At 34.5% G+C, this 18,389-nt stretch overlaps 1 protein-coding gene across 1 annotated transcript; it reads right to left on the bottom strand.

The window, feature by feature from the left end:
• Positions 1-13,122: 13,122 nt before the first annotated feature.
• On the bottom strand, positions 13,123-17,483 carry PABPC5 (poly(A) binding protein cytoplasmic 5). Its single transcript, XM_019717426.3, has 2 exons — positions 17,257-17,483; positions 13,123-16,719 (listed from the first exon to the last, which is right to left on the bottom strand). Exon 2 carries the CDS (start codon positions 16,576-16,578, stop codon positions 15,430-15,432), a length of 1,149 nt encoding a protein of 382 aa, XP_019572985.1. The 5' UTR covers positions 16,579-16,719; positions 17,257-17,483; the 3' UTR covers positions 13,123-15,429.
• Positions 17,484-18,389: the final 906 nt, after the last annotated feature.

Raw genomic sequence — 18,389 nt, 5'->3', positions numbered from 1 at the left:
AAGGTAGGGGGAGGGAAAAAAAAAAAAAAAAAAAACAACTTATTGTATAAGGATTTCATTTCAGGGAGGATGACACTATTTTTAGAAAGCCATATAGACATAAAAAATTGATTCGAGTACATATGCAAATTATCTGGATAGTTGCTCACTTCTTCCTATCAGAACAATTTTAAAGAAGTGGAGCTTTCTAGCCATACTTAATTTTGGAAAACTGAATATTATGTGACATTTATCAAAGACAAATATTTATAGGTTCATGTTTATAAATGTAGACTTAATGTAGGGAGGGAAATCTATTATTGGTCATCCCAACATTTTTGTGAGTACTATTCCTCAATTGTTAAAGGATGGTGATTATCTCTCCATTCCCTAAATAATGCAAATCTTTTATCCAAACATAAGAGAAAGTATATTGTAGTTTAAAATGGCTCAAGGAATTAAAAGCACTGTGACTACTTTAACCTCAAGCTACACCTTAATACAAAATCTGAGTTTAATTATACACTGTATTTGTTGTCAAACATTCTAGGAGATAAGAGAAAATGAATGGCTCAGAGGCCAAGATAGCCTACACTATCATGGTTGACAGTAAAAATAACATCTATTGCATTTCAAACTTTTTTTTTAATATAAAGGGAAACTTGGAGATGTGCTTTTCAAAATTGAAGGAAAAAAATTGCCAATACTTTACATTCACTGAATTGATTTTCCTTATCACTAATGAAAATGTGAGAACAGAATATAGTTTAGAAATAGACATATATAGGTAAAGAAACACTAGATACCATTTTAAATCACTACTAAACTTTCCTTTAGCTAGATGGAAAAAATTGCCCAAGTACTCTGCTTCATTTGCAGCAAATCTAATCATTTGTCTCAGTTAGTCATTTCCCTAATTAGATTAATGACAGGCTTGTTTTGTTTATCAATAGTTGCTCTGCTAAACAATTCATTTTAGAAGTGACCACAGATACCTGTTGAGTCCGACGTCTCCATCATCCTCATTCCCAAGTATTTCTATGTTACTTGCTTTTCTGGGGGATTTATATAGAATGTTTCTTTTTGTAATGGGTGAAAACAAACAATTTCTTTCAATAATAGTCTTTCTTTAACATTTTTATTCTGTTCCAATATACTTCATTTGGTAAAGCCTTTAAATTGCAATTTCTTTTTTTTTTTTTGCAGTTCTGATTTAGTGAATGCTGAAGTTATATGAGAGTCAGAATATATTGGAGACTATCTCTACTCCTAGTATAACTGATTCAGGTATTTTAATTACTTTAATCAGACAACTTTAATAATCCTCTATGTCTCCAAGCACACAAACACATATAAACAAGCACAGACACACACGTACACACAAGTGTACACACGTGCATAAATAAGCTTATTTGGACTAAATGATTAAATCAATATTTGGACACCACCATAGAAAAAAGTTTAAGATCAAGGTAAAGCTATGAATTCTGGGTCAGCAGATGGTAACTTCATTTGAGTTTCTTCCTTTTTTCTGGATATTAGCCTCCATTTTTTTTTTTTTTTAAGGAAGGCACAGCTCCCAGTGACCCAGGCAGTGGGGGTTAGGGGGGTGGGGGGGATCCAACCAGCAATCTTGGTGTCATTAGCACCATGCTTTAACCAACTGAGCTAACCGGCCACCCCTATCCGCCATTTCTAACAATAGAAAACAAACCTTTTAATGGCCAGAAGGAAGATAACAGGATGCGTGTTTTCAATAATTCAATTAACAAATAAGTACTGCACACCTATGATCTCAGCTCTGGTAGATGTAATTGTTTGAGAAAAGCAGATAGAAAAAAGGAGTCTATACTTGAGGAAAAGTGAGTTTTTCTGGCATGCAATAGTTAAACTTGCCAACATAATGCCTGTTTTTTTTTTCTTAGAGATTATGTTGTGGTGTAAGGGTGGAGTGTTGTCAGGGAAGCAGGAGAGTGATGAGGCATGAAGATAACTCCAGAGAACTTTAATGAGGGTTTGAAAATGGAATTTTCCATTCTAATGGGGGAACCGTAACTATATGGGTTTTAGGATGATAATCACTTGTTCAAAAGCTATGAACAATTTTAAGGCTACTAAAGCAAATTGCCAAAATAGTTTCAAAAGAGTTCTAAAAAGTTAAACCTTGATCATCACTACTTGAGAGTGCCTGTTTTAACTACAACTTCACTAACGTTAACTAATTATTTCAGTATTACTATTTTGATAGTTGAAAATGGTCTCTCATTTAATTTGCATTTCTTAGCTAGTTACCAAGGAAATGGTCATATTTTTGCTATCCAGTTGTTATTTCCCCTTTTTTCTTTTATAGTTGTCTGTTGATCTATTTCCCCTACAAACTCTTTTGCTCTTGTATTGATTTGTGTGGTCCCATTATATAAAAATAAAAAGTGTAACCATTGATCTGGCATAATTGGTGTGAATATTTCCCAGTTTCTAATTGCCTTTCAATTTTCATTTGGTAAAGAGAAATATAGGAGTAAAATATTAATCTAAACAAAGTTATTGAGCTTTAATTTTTATTTATTCCATTATATTTTAAGAATTTTTAAAGTTCATCAATTTTATTCATTATAAAATATGTTCATTAAACAAAATTTGGAATCTCAAATAAAGGAGAGTAAAGAAAATTACACATTGTTTCTATTTTTCAGAGAGCCTCACATCCACTATAAATGTTTTGATGAATTTTCTTTCACTATTATTTTTTTCCTCTTGGAAAGGTTTTATGTTGCTGTTGTTAGGAAAATGCATTCTGCTTCATTTTGTTAATATTATATGATATAATAATTACTCTTTCATGTTGTATTACATCCTCTCGTGTTATGCAATTCATTTATTAAATAACTATGTATTTACCATCATTAGATATCCGTCACTCTTCTAGGCACAGGGATACTACAATAAACAAAGTCCCCACTCACATGGAGAATACATTCTAGTGGTAATGGGGTGGAAGACAACAATGCAAATATGCATAAAATATGGCAGATGTTTTTTAATGCTATGAAGAAAAATAAAGTAACTTAAGGAAGAGGAATAAAGAGTCCTGGAAGAAAGAAGGGTTTGCAATTTCATGTAGAGAGGTGAGAAAAAGCCTTTTTTATTTGGTGATATTTTTAGCTGAGACCTGGTTGAATTGATAGAATGAACCATGCGTATATCTTACTAAGGACAGTTCCAGGCAGAGGGACAGAGCATGAACAAAGGAACTGAGACAGTGTGCTTAATATTGCTCAGAATATTGAAGTGACAGTGTGATGAGAGTGACATGAGAAAAGGGAAGAGGAGTCAAAGATTCAATCAGCAAGGTAAGGTCATGGTAAGGACTTTAAAATTCATTGTGTGTGAGCTGGACCACTACTGGACATTGAGAACAAGGAAGTTACATGATCTGACTTATATTTGTAAGGAGTCATCCTGTCAGTTGTGTGAAGAATAGAATGTAGGAAGAAAAAGGGTGAGAGAAGGAAGATCTGTTAAAAGACTGATGAAATAATCCAGGTGAGAGATGATGGTGGTTTGGATTGGGCTGTTGACAATAAAGGTGATAATTAAATTATAAGATTTTGAATGTATTTTCATGGCTTAGCTATCATAATTTCCCGACAGATTGGATGTCGAGCATATGAAAAAAGAAAGTGGTCAAAAATAACTCCAAGGTTTTTGGCCTGAAAACTGCAAGAAAGGAGCTGCCATTTACTAAGATGGGGAAGATACAAGGAGGAGCAGATTTAGAGGGTGGGAAGATAAGAGTTCAGTTATTATAAAATCTTTGTAATTTTAAACATTTTTTTCTGTATTAAAGACTGTCTACATTTTAGTTATAAATTATTTGGAAAATATAAATAATGAAAAAGAATAAAATAAAAATTACCCATAATTTTATAATAAAGAAAATTACACAATATTTTCATTAATTGTACAATCTTTAAACACACACAAACACTTGCACAGTATATACATGTATACTGTATGTGTATGTGTGTGTGTGTGTGTATTATCTTTTTCTTATTAAAATGAGAACATTTTTTATAACCTGATCATTTTAAGTGCTTATATCTAGCATTTGTTTAGAAATTATTTCCCATTCAGAAATTTGGAAACCAAGAGTCACTTCTACTGTGTTCTACCATGGTTCCCCCAAAATAAGACCTAGCTGGACAATCAGCTCTAATACGTGTTTTCAAGCAAAAATTAATATAAGACCTGGTCTTATTTTACTATAATTTACTTATAATAAATTAATTTACTATAACTTACTTATAGTAAAATAAGACCCAGTCTTATATTATATTAGAACAGGTATAATATAATATAATATAATATAATATAATATAATATAATACCGGGTTTTATATTAATTTTTGCTCCAAAAGATGCATTAGAGCTGATTGTCTGGCTAGGTCTTACTTTCAGGGAAACACAGTAGTACTTTTATGGTTTGATTACCATTGTTTTTGTTTTACTTTTTAACTTTATTTCATTTTAAACTGATTTTATTGAATGATATGTTAATAAAGTATTTTTCTTTTTTAAATTACTTATTCTATGTAGCTAACCTTGGGAAATACTTTCTAGGCCAGTCTGTAGATCAGTTTCTATTAGGTTGGTGCAAAAGTAATTGCAGATTAAAAGGTTAAAAATAATTGTAAAAACCATAATTACTTTATTTTGATTTTTATTTTTTCAGTTATAGTTGACATTCAATATTATTTTATATTAGTTTCAGGTGTACAGCATAGTGGTTAGACATTTATATAATTTATGCACTGATCCTCTCCGATTAGTCTAGTACCCACCTGGCACTATACATAGTTGTTGCAACATTACTGACTATATTCCTTATGCTTTACTTTGCATCCCCATGACTATTTTGTAACTACCAATTTGTACTTCTTAATCCCTTCATCTTTGTCACCCAGCACCAACCTAATAGATCAGTGGTTGGAAAACTCTAACCACTGGGCTGCCAATTGGTTGTGTATGAACTGCAAGCTAAAAAGTGTTTTTGCAGATGAATGTATTTGTAATTTATTTGATGGTTGAGGAAACCAACTTTGAACCCTAATTAAATGAAATGTAACATCTCGAAATTCTCTTCATTAGAATTGTATTACAAAAAAGATATTATTTTATTACCATTTTGAATTTTGTGAATTTTAAATGTTATGGAAAATAATGTGACGTTTCCTCAAAAAATTAGGACTAGAGTTACCATACGACCCAGCAATCCCACTTCTGGGTATCTACCCGAAAACTTTTAAAACACTTATTTATAAAGATATACAGCCCCCTATGTTCATTGCAGCATTATTCATGGTGGCCAAGACATGGAAACAAGCAGTGTCCTTCCATAGATGATTGGATAAAGAAGATGCGGTACATATATACAATGGAATATTACTTGGCCATAAAAAGGTGAAATACTGACATTTGTGACAACATGGATCTTGAGAATATCATGCTAAGCGAAATAAGTCAGACAGAAAAGGTTGAGAACCATATGACTTCACTCATATGTGAGATATAAAACAGAAAGCAACAAATGAACAAGTAAGACAAACAAAAACTCATAGGCACAGACAACAGTATGGTGGTTACCAGAGGGAAAGGGGAGTGGGGGAAAGTGGAAGAGGGCAAAGGGAGTCAAATATATGGGGACAGAAGGAGACTTGACTGTGGGTGGTGAGCACACAATGTGATGTACAGATGATGTATTACAGAATTGTACACTTGGAACCTATATAATCTTATTAAACAATGTCACCCCAATCAATTTAACAAAATTTAAAAAATAAAATATGTGGATATTTGTGTTTTTTCTTGTTATATAAGTACCTGAATAATATCCTTGATGTTACCTCTTGTCCCACAAAGGCTAAAATAATTACCACGTGGTGCTTTACAGAAAAGAAAAAAAAAAAACTGTTAAAAAAGCTATGAAAAAACTGTAGATTTCTGTTGTTCACTCCATCTTACTACTGGTACTGGTACATTAATTTTGATTCAGAAGGCAAAGGAGAGTTCTAAAAATCTCAATTTTAACAAACACCCCAGGTGATTCTGATACACTCTGGACCAAATTTTGAGAAACACAGAATGCCAACTCATTTCCATTCTGCCTTTAACTACATGTGGGCCAGTACTTCACCACCAGCACTTTGGTAAATATTAGTTCATTGCAAAGATATCACTGTATTAAATTACCTTTGGCTCTTTCCACCTGCCATTTGTCTAATTACCTTTACTTGCACACATTTTTGGGAATCAAAGCACTGTTTTTGTCTAAGAGGTCTGTAGTTCTACATTTGAGCCCCATGTTATAAGAGATACATCATTATTCCTGGGTTATATTCATTTGTTCTCATCTCCCTTTTATTCCCTCATTATTATTTATTATGTATATATGTATGGAGGTATGCACATATTCATCCATCCATCCATCCATCCGTCTAATTTGCCTATAAACACAAGATTTTACCTTCACTAGAATTAGCACTGTTTCCCATCCCAATCACCATGCAAATCTTGAGTTTTTTATAGGAATAATCTATCATTAGTGTCATAATAAAATTAGAAATTTACCAGTGCACCTTAGAAAGAGAAAATGTTGAGACATCTGAGTACAAACTACAAAATATATGGAGCTTAAAATTCAAAACATTATAGCACATTTTAGAGTCATTGTTGTGAAGTTAGAAAGTATAGCTGAAATACTTTAAAGAATCCCAGGAAGTCCTAAAGCTTTTAGGTAGTATATGTGAGCCTAAGAAAAGAAGAAACAATTTATCTTCTGAAACAACTTTAAGCATTAAAGCCTGACTTTTCTTAATGAAGTTTCCATGGGTTGCCACAAGTTCATAGTCCTGAGGGCCAAATCTTTCCTCTGTTCTCCACAGTCTCTATGTTCTCATCGCTCTTTTGGGCAATGATATTGCACCAGAGAAATGTGGCTCCCCTCTCTTAGTAGTTGTGAAGGAATGCTATGACTTTTTCCCCTTTTGTAGCCAATCCTCACTTTTACATATTTTTGTGGAAGCCCTTTCCCTGGAGACAATATATTAACTCTATTAACTCATTTTTGCATTTCAAAATATGTGTTTGTATTTAGTTTAACTTTTTAAATAGATAATGTATACATATAGTTCAAAAATATATGAAAAGTTATGCTATAAAAAAATTCCTCTCACCTCTCATCTCCCATTCATTCAGTTTCGAGTCCTACTACTTTGCAATCTGGTTATCATTGTCATTGCTTTCCTGTATATCCTTCCATAATTTCTCTCTCTCTGCATATACAAGCAAAACCATTCTTATTTTTGTCCTTTTTCTTTTTAAACAAAAAAGTATCATACTATGCAAACTGCACCGAACCATGTTTTTTTTCCCTGGAGATCTTACTATGTTGGTAAACAGACAATGTCCTTGATATATATATATATATATATATATATATATATATATATATATATATATACACACACACACATATATATGTATATATATATATAAATAATTGTATTGTATTACAATTTTAATACAGTCTTTTCCTTTCTTAAAATGCATATAAATTTTTGGCACTGTATATATATACATATATAATGTATTATATATATATATATACACTTATATATATATATACCTATACATATATACATATTATATATATACATATTATATATATATATATTTACCTATATAGATATACATATAATATATATACATATATATATATATATATATATATATATATATATATATATATATACAGTGCCAAAAAATGTATACACATTTTAAGAAAGGAAAAAACTGTATTAAAATTGTAATACTCAATATATGCCATGTATTCCCAAAAATAAGACCAGGTTTTATATTATGTTTTGCTCTAAAAGATGCATTAGGGCTTATGTTCAGGGGATGTCATCCTGAAAAATCATGCTAGGGCTTATTTTCCAGTTAGGTCTTATTTGGGGGGAACACGGTACTGATAACAAAAGATGAATACAAGTCATGTGTATACGACGTACATTTTGTTGGCACCCCCGGTTCATACATATATATGTATGTATTCAACTTATCTGAAATTCCTCTCTCTTTTACTAATGAATTCCTAATCCTAAGTAAAATCATTTAATGTAGTATTCTTAGTAATTCAATGAGCCTTAATTTTGTTTTTTAGGGACAGAGTCCATATTCCATATTGTTTCAAGTACTTAAGAGCATTTTCAATTTTATCCAGAAACCTGAAAGATAGATAGCCATTGTACATTTAGTAAGGTAAACAGTTCTACCAAGTAATACTCTAAAAAATGTATGATCCAAGATCAATTAAAACACAATTTTGACAGCCCAAAGTTCTTGGCCCTAGATCAGAGATAAAATGTCAAGTATGTAATTACTTGTATCAGAAACCCAGCTTAAACGATCTATATAACAAAGCTTGTTGTTGAGGAAAGGTTGCGACATTGTTTTCCGATTTATATGTCACCTATAAATAGAATATGTTTTGTCTTTGAGCATTAAAATAGGGTAAATACATGCATCTCTCTTCAACCTAAAGAGAAAAAATAGTGAAAATGACCCAGTGGTCTAAAAAAAATCATTCTGCCTGAAATAAAACTGTTTTTCTTTTGAAGACTAAAATAAGAGACATACTTATTTTATACTTATTTTTCATTCTTTCACAGTTTGTTTTACTTATATCAAAATATATATTTCAATAAATTATATCTTCCTATATATTTTTACCCTTTGCCTGCGTTTACATTTGTGGGGGCAGAGCCCCAGAAAGAAGTTTCCAGGCTCTCGGCCTCACATAGACAGGTGCCTGACTCAGGTAGTAAATGGCTATCAACTGTGATTGCATGGCCATCAGCTGTGGCTAGTTGGCCGTCAGCTGTAACCAGTGAGCCATTAGCCACTAATATAACTGCTGTGGGTATGCTAGGAGGAAAAGAAGAAAAGATGGGGACTAGCAAGAAGATGGTGGCTGAGCTAGCAAGAGTGTATTGCAGAGAGGTGGATGCCGCCAGTGAGAATATAGTGGTATGACTACCTATGGCTCCGTGGGTGTTCCTTTTTGGCCTCACCATATCCTGCGTTCTTGTGTGGGAAGCAGGAGCAGAGACCCCGCCGGACGCCCTGCACGACAAATGGCACAGCGAGCAGGGTCTCCTGCACAACAAATGGTGCAGCGAGCAGGGTCTCCCGCATGACACATTATTCTGATATGTCTCCATAAAACAGCTAAAGGGTACACATAATTAATTTTCATTGTCTATGCTGCCACTTCAGGAAAGTTGGGCAGTTTCTCTTAGCATTGCATCATTATTTTTGGAATGTTGCTTTCATATCTCAAAATTTGTCCCATGTTAGCAATATATATTTCTAGCTGTATATAATCTACCCAGTCTTTGGTATTCATATCCACCAGCCCATGTATACATTATGAAATCACAATTCCAAACAGACCCCAACTAAACTACATAGCTTTGTTGTCGGTTTAATTAGCATCATTCAGATATTTACATTTTTTAAAAAATAATATCTTCCGCTATATACACTCATCCACCTATAAACAGTAGACATTTCCCACCATCTACTGTGGCTTAACATGCAAGTCCTGAAACTTTATCTCAACAAAATGGTGCATTACATATATGTACATCTAATAAAAAATTCTGAGATGATGTTTAGATAAACTATGTAGTAAAGCAGAAATACCTGATATAAACTTGAGGATTCAGTAAGAATGGAATTGAGATTAGGTCATGGAGGTAAGAAGTAGAGAGGAGCAGATTAGCACCAATAATTATTTTAGAAATCCACTTACAAATGAAATGTTCCTGAGGTTTAGTAATGCTGTAGTAGGCAAATCAGTGTTAAGAATAACCATATAAATTGAATGAAAAGTATTCATGATGCTTCACCTTAAAGTAGATACAGAACGAGGCAGAATTTTGTCTTCACAGTATTCATTTATAACATACAAATTACTCTTCATTTCTCTATGCCCCTTCTTTGAATTATTCTTGAGTTCACAGATACCCTGGTTTTCAAAATTCTGTAATGAACAGGGAAACGCATTCTTCATCTTGACTTGCATTGCTTTGTTACTGTCCTTACCATAATGTAATAAAACTATCTTTCATCACAAAAAAAGTATTTACTTCTTCATTTAAGGGCATTAACGTGTAATAGATTTTTGTGCAAGAAAACCAATTAGGGATATATTTTGGGCTTCCTGAATCACTGAAAAAGAAAAGCTTGCAAATTCCTCTCTGTGGGGAGAGAGCCAGGAGGGCAATTTCCAGGCTCTTGGCCTCACGTGGAAAGGTGCTCACTCAGGTAGTAAATGGCCATCAACTGTGATTGGATGGCCATCAGCTGTGGCTAGTTGGTCGTCAGCTGTATCCAGTGAGCCATTGGCCACTAATATAACTGCCGTGGCTATGCTAGCAGAAAATGGGGGCTGGCAAGAAGATGGTGGCTGAGCTAGCAAGTGGCAGAGTGAGGTTTGCGGATTGTGTGGCTCCTGTTTCCTGTGTCTCCAACCCAGCAGCCATCGAGAATGTGGTAGTATGACTCCCCTATCTATGGCTCCGTGGGTGTTCCTTTTTGGCCTCACCATATCCTGATTTCTTATGTGGGGAGCGGGACCAGAGACCCTGCAGGCCGCCATGCACTACACTCTGTTCTATTCAGGGATTTAGTCCACCCCAAATTTTCAAAGACTTAAAAAAAGAGTTATTTGCCATTCCGTGTAAATTAGTTTAAAATTACTTTTTAAATGCCCCCAAATATTGATTTAAAAAGTCCTTAATTTTTCAAAAGCATAACCTACCCTTTTGAAAGTTTCAATTCAATCTCAAAAGGATGTAAAGTTATTTATTCTACATAATAGGAGGCTTGTTTTTATACAAAAGATGCCAACATCTGGTGTTTCACATACTATTAGTTCTAAAACAAAGCTAATTTACTCTGATGGTTAAGACAGTTGTGCCATATAGTATCAGCACTCGTCCTTTTTCTTGCAGTCTCTCTAAAGCACTAAATATATTTTTAATTAAACTAAACTACAAACATTTGATGAGACATATAGTGAGAACTCGGATCCTTTTTTGTGCCAAATGGGAGCACTTTTAAAATTGACTTTGACTTGTGAGGGTGAAAGCACTTGGAGTTAGTTGTTTAAAGTTTCATAGGCATTATTATCCTCAGTGTTTGTGTTGAAGTCAGTCAGGCCTTTGTCTTCTCAGATTTCCAGTGGCAGCTAGATTATTTCTACCTACTGCCCATGGTCCCCTGGAGACAAGCAGATATATTCACTCTCTTGAGGCTCCAAGAACCCATTTGTTAGGTTACACTTCACGAGAGGTAAATAACACCCTGAAATGTGTAAGAGTCGATTCATTTCACATGCACAAGCACTAGTCTCTCAGGGATTATTGTGATCACTTGGTTCAATGTAGGAGCAAAACCTTGTGCAACAGTTTTGAAGCAACATCCCATTAATTTATTTTAAAAAGTTTCTCTACAAATAGACTTATTTAAGTTATGTCAATTATTAGAAGCCTTGGGTGGGAGATGAGGGTAAGGAGGATCAAATATACAGTGAGGGAAGGAAAACGGACTCTGGGTGGTGAACACACAATGGGATTTGTGGATGATGTAGTACAGAGTTGTACACCTGAAATCTATGTAACTTTACTGACAATTGTCACCCCAATAATTAAAAAAAAAAAAAAAAAGGAAGCCTTGTCTAAGACAGGCTCATCACTTAAGTGTTTAACAATAATGAAAAAAAAAAAAAGAGCATGAGAAGTGGGAAAGCATCGATAATACCTTAACAGTATGAGCATGAGTTTATGTCACCAGTAATACTACGTTGGAAACAGTCTGTGTAACCAATCACTTTTCAATTATTTCTTCATAGGATGAGATTTAATAAAAATGGCTTAATCTGTAATAACTCATTTCTCTTGTCAAATACTGAGAATTGGAAAACAAGCAAACAACATGATCCATAGATTATTTATTCTTTAATTCAACAAATAATCATGGAATGCTAACTATATTCCAGGTATTGTCATAAGTGCTGGGAACATTTGTATAATCTATATTCAGTCATTTATTAATATATTTCTAACTGTTCCCTTCCATTTATTTATAGGTAAGATGGTATTCACTCCATTTCTTAATATTCCCTTAAAAAATAAGTATTCTTACTTTTTTTCACTGGGCGAAAAATATCACTTACGCATGTAACATTTTATTTTCCTCATTAACCAAAGGTTCAATCAGAAAGACACCAGTATGGGTGAAACTTTCTGTACAGAAAAGCTTCCCCAAAATAATCTTTAATGTGATGGTTTGTAATCACAAAGCAAGTTCTTAATTTTCTTCTCCCTGGGCACATTTGAAGTTTGTACAAGTGACTGTTTTGAAAAGCTAAAAGAAAGAAAGAAAGAAAAACAAAAAGCCAACAAAAAATACTTGTATTTAAAAATCCATTCTTAAGTTGATCATTGATAGTATAGTTTTACCAATTTTTACTAATTATCTTGAGCTAGGAAATGAACAATAACCTATTTTTAATGCTTGGTAACTCATTCAAGCTTTTCAGTAGTTTCGCTTCCCCCTGAAAGCCTTAATTATTAGGAGTCTATTAAATGTAAATGAAAATAAAAAATACAAGATTGAAAAAGTACCCAGATGTTTGTGCTCAAATAGAGATTATCTTTCCTTTATAACTTTCCCCTGTTTTTCACCAACTCAATTTACAGAGTTCTTTAAACCGTTTTGCAGGGTCCTAACATGTATATTTTACCTGTACTTAGGTATATTTTAATTACTCCTTTTCTTTATACTGGCTAACTTTTTGAAAACAGCAATAGTTTAAATATTTAAATAATTTCCTGAAATGTATTAAATGCTTATACTTGAAGATTTTTACCTTCTAGATCTTCAGTGATTTATACTGAATCAAAGCATTTGTAAAGGTTTTAGATTAACACCGAGACTTCAGGTTTATAAATTTAAATGAAAACTGGTAATGGGTAAAAAATAATAGAGAGTACATATGGTAAATAATTACCAATGTAACTATTTTAAATTTTATTTGGAGTTGCAGCATTTTCATATATTTTAATCACAACGATATAAAGCAAGTAGGCTCATAAACAATGAAAAATTAAATCCCATTAGCTTAGTTTGTCTTTTTTCAGTTTAAATGAAGACTATATCTTGAACATTTTTCAAAATTTTGATACATATATCAATATGATCTGCATTTTTATTTTTCTAGTAGATTTAAGTTTTTACATGCTATATTTTTTTCTCAAGCTCATATAACTCAAAAATATTTTTAAGCAAGGATGTTCATCACAGCATTGTTTACAAATGTAGAAAACATTGAAAAACATATAAATCTTATTCAATAATGAACTACTTAGAGAAGTTATAGTACATCCACACAATGGAATACTATGCAGTCACTAAAATGATGATACAGATCAATGTTTATTGACATGAAAAGATGGTTAGGATTTAGTTGAAAATTTAAAAAAAAACACGTAACAGTACATATAGTATATTTCTTTTTGTTTATAAAACAGTATACATAGGAAAAAAGGCATAGGAGGATATGCACATACTGAAAATATTAACAGCAGTTATCTCTGAACTGTGGTAATTTTACTTCCTCCTTTATAAATTTTAGCATTGTGTACATTTTTTTACAATCAGCATGTATTATGTTTAAAATTAAAAACCAACAACGATTTCCATTTGAAAATATTTGATGAAAATACATGTAATTTGTAGATAATTACATAAAGACAGCTTATTCTCACGATTTTGTGGGCAAATTACTAACAAAAGTGTAAACAAATTATATATTTATATTGATTTATGTATAAAACTGAATATTTCTATGTAAAGCAATAAGACCCAACTGAGAATAAAGACAAAACATTTTCTTATGGTAGGATTGTGGTATGAATGAATCATATTTTAAAAAAGTAATAATTTAAATTTTACATAAATTATTTATTTCTTTACTTCCAAAATGGATTTGAACTGGCGTGTATTAAAAGAAAGGCAGTCCAAAGAAAACATAAAAGTGTAAGATGGATGGAAGGTAGATGTGTGGGAAGAAGAGGGAACTGCAAGTGAAATACAGAAAATCTGTAATCTAGAAATTACAGGCTAAACAACATAACTGTAACATAGAAGAGAACATTTTGTCACAACTTCCAAGCAACCAGACAGAAAGAGATCTGTAATGGATTAATAGCTCTCGTGATAGAGGAGGCATGTGATTTATTCAAGAGTGACAATTTTTTTCTTAACTTCAAAACATGCGTGAATATTATCACATGGACATATTCAACAATTTACAAGTGGTAATGACAAGTTTAATAGAAGATGTTCTTTAAAGTAGTTTTTTTAAACATCCTTATATGTATTATTTACCTTTCATACTGACAAAATAATAGCTGAAGGTAGAATCTTAAAATTATCTATATGTAAAGGCAATTCAGTGCAGTTATTCATCTTTCTTGTTAATTTAACATTATCCAAGTATACATACAAAGGACCTTAGAAAAAATGAGTGGTAAGAATGCTCCTTCGACTGTCCTCAAATATCAAAGTTCTCAGGAAAGGTTTTTAAGATGAAATTAATAATTTAAATAATTAATACCTGAAGTGTTAGTTTACTAAGGTACTGATTGAGAAAACATCAATATGCTTATTTCTCTGGGTATGAAGTTAAAGAAAACTCCAAACACTTAGTTAAAGCCACTATTAAGTGTGTGATACACCCAAAATATATATATTTTAAAAGGCAAATAATATAAATAAATAAAGGGAAGAAAAAAGCTCACATCTTTTAAAAAGAATATTCATTTATATTAAGTAATAATTTAAAGTGAAATTATGCACAAATGACAACTGGAATCACATCCATTTTCCCCTGCACTATTGATTTCTCAAAAAGCAAGTTAGACTTTTCCACTGTGATATAGTCAGAAGTAAGGACCATTTTGGAAATATTTTCGTTGAAGAAATCAAATTTAGTAGTATTACTGAAATAAGGAAGAAAATATACTCAATCAACTATCTCACCTTGACCCATTTAGAAAAAAAAATGTGTGGAGGAATAAACTTTATTCTCCATATTCCTAAGAATATTATATCAAAAAATAGTACAAAATGACAGTTTTACAATTAGAAATTATGTTTTTCACTAAAATGAACAAGGATTTCTAGTTTCACATTTTTTTCAAAAGAAAATATTCACTTAAAAAAAACCTGTGAATTGGCATAAAATAACATTTTATCACAAAGTAGCCCAAACTAAGTAGGCACCAGCTTAAGGCTGACACAAACTGAGCATTCTTACTCTCACCACCTGTGCCTGGCCTGGCCCAGGGTGACATGCAGGGGCTTGGAGCCCATTATGCGACCATTCATCTCATCCACTGCTTTGGTAGCCTCTTCAAAAGAGGAGAAGCAGACAACACCAAACCCTTTGCCTTGCCCCACTTCCACCATCACTTTGGCCCGGCTAATTGATCCAAAGGAAGAAAATTCCTCCTTCAGTTTTTCATCATTGATGGTCTCATCCAGGTTCTTAATATAGATAGGCACCCCTGGAGGCCGACTTTTTTCTTTTAATCTCAGCCGTTCAAATCTTCGCCTTAATTCAGCCAGACGTTCAATTTTCTTCTGTGCTCTCCCTACATATAGGACTTTCCCATCGATGGACTTTCCATGCAGGTCCATCACAGCCTTTTGGGCAGCCTCGTGTGTCTCATATCTTACAAATCCAAAGCCTTTAGATTTCCCACTGGCATCTCTTATTACCTTAACACTCTCAGTTGGCCCATACTCACTGAAAATGTCCTTCAGTTTTTCATCATTCATTTCATCTCCAAAGTTTTTAACAAAAACATTGGTGAAAGTTGCTCTATCCCTGGTTCTGACTTCAGCTGCCCGCTCTTCCGGAAATTTGAATCGGCCAACATACACCTGGCGGTTGTTGAGCCGCACTCCGTTCATGTGCCAGATGGCTCTATTGGCAGCCGCCAGGCTGTCAAAGTGCACATAGGCATAACCCTTAGAGCCATTGTCATCACATACAACTTTGCAGGAGAGAATGTTCCCAAAAGCAGAAAATAAATAAAAAAGGGCCCTATTGTCTATGGATTTGTCCAGATTTTTGATGAATATATTTCCAACTCCAGACTTTCTTAAGCGGTCATCTGGCTGAGACCACATGAGGCGGAATGGTTTGCCATTAATCAAATCAAAATTCATGGTGTTCAGGGCCCACTCAGCATCCGCAGGAAAGCGGAAGTTAACATAGCCATAGCCCAGGGGGCTGCGGGTCACCGGGTCACGACAGATTCGCGTGAAGCGTAGAGGGCCAGCAGGCCTGAACTTTTTATATAGCATGTCCTCGGTGACATCTGGGTCCAAGTCACCCACATACAGGGCAGCCTTGAGGTACTTCTTTTTCTTGCCAGCAGGATTAGGTTCCCCACTCCCCATCTCTCTGAGCACAGGGAAGAGGCTCTCTTGGGAGAGAAAAAAAGGCTGCTTTCTCTAAGCTATGGGCCAAGCAACTGTTCACGAACAGAAAAAAAGCCAAGGCGAAGGAAGCTAAAAGCAGACTCAGAAACCCTGTTGAGGCTGAGAAAATGAAGTTCAGAAACACCTGGTCAGCAGGCTCAGAACAAACGCATCAGACAAAAAGGCACCCCATTAAGGAATCTATTCTACCCAAGGGACTTAAAATTTCCACCCATTCAGATTTAAAATCAGTTTCAAAAGCTAGTGGGAAAGATATTTCCCTTTCCCTGTTAAATGGTAAGGAATCATCAAGCAGCTGGCTGGCTCCCCACATCTAGCATTGCAGGCTGAGGCCTCGCGACCCGTTTTCTGCATAAATATAGGCCTCGAGCTCCTGTTGGTTTAAAATTACATCAACAAGGGCAGGAGCCGAACGTGTATTCCTCCGCTGGCTGCCTGGCGGGTCTCAGGCGGGCTCCCAGCTAACTAAGGCCGCTACACACACTCAACGTCAGCAAAAGGGCAGACTGGGCACTTGGTGCGCTGGGCCGGCAGGCAGGCTGCAGGCGGCGGATCAGACAGAGAGACAGACAGACACACACACGCGCGGGGGACCGGAGACCGCCCAGATACCCAAGATGCCCACTGGGTACGGACCGAGTGACGCGAGGTGATTTCGGCAGCCTGAGACTCGCGGCGGGTCCGGAGGGACTGACTGGCAGACGCGCACTGGGTCAGCTCAGACGCGAGGCGGTTCCGGACAGATGCGGGGCGGAGTCAGAAGAGAAGGGCAGATGCGCGGCGGGCGGGCAGAGCGCAGTCGGATGGACAGGGATTGCTCTCCGCAAGACCGACCGACCCAGGGACGAAAAGCCTGTAGCTGTGGTAGGGCGGGGCGCGAGAAAACCCGGAACCGTGCTAAGTAACTTCCCGCTTCTCTGTGCCAAGATTTGAAAAAAAAAAAAAAAAAAAAGAAAGAAAAATTAAAATGGTTTTTAGATTTTTTATTTTCTTATTTTTGAAATTTTATTTATTATTTTAAAATATTACCTTTAGGCCGCTGATCCCAAAATCATTGGAGGTGACGACTTAGGCAGAAAGAACTCTCAAGTTTTGTTTTGTTTTGTTTTGTTTGTTTGTTTGTTTTAACTAATTCCCTAAATAATTTCTGCTTAGGAAACAGGATATTGGTTGCATACTTTTCCTGAGTGCATTAGAAAGTCAGAATTGACAGCTGTGCTGGACTCCCAGTCCAGTGCTAAATGATCACAGGGTCGAATAAAACACAGGGCCATGTTATGTTTGGCCTTTATCCTTACTCCATTAAACTCTAGCATAATGGTAGCATTATCCCCAGGTAGTAGGCAGAGTTCTTTTCACTACTGTAGTAATACTGAGGTTTTAATGATTGGAGAGTCATAAAATGACTTTTAATGGTAGTTAGTGCCACAAAATGTTGAAGATGTGCTGCTTCCATAATAACAAAGTACAAAATCTTAAACAGATAAAAGCTGCAGAATTAATGCAAAATATGTACTTAATGTTCTCAGCTGAAACAAACACATAAACATATAGGCACTTTGCACAATTTACTAATTTCAACATGAGGTGTCAACTTTAAAGCATTGCAGGGAATAATGCTATGAGATTAGACTCAATTCAGTGGTTTCCTAAGATTTCTTTAGAGTTTGTGAGAAACTGTTTTGGAGAGGAATGTTGCCCTGTTTTGGGAAAATTGCCAATGTCTATAACATAATTCCTTATGCAGCCCCTTCTAAAAAAACCTCCCC

The sequence above is a fragment of the Rhinolophus sinicus genome, chromosome 18, assembly GCF_057876585.1.
Source record: "Rhinolophus sinicus isolate RSI-liver-muscle chromosome 18, RSI-T2T, whole genome shotgun sequence".
NCBI classification, from domain to species: Eukaryota; Metazoa; Chordata; class Mammalia; order Chiroptera; family Rhinolophidae; genus Rhinolophus; species Rhinolophus sinicus.
This window is presented reverse-complemented; position numbering and strand designations above follow the sequence as displayed.

What these genes read in the sequence shown, in the direction of transcription:
- PABPC5 (XM_019717426.3), bottom strand. Translation starts at nt 16,578, where the DNA reads ATGGGGAGTGGGGAACCTAATCCTGCTGGCAAGAAAAAGAAGTACCTC.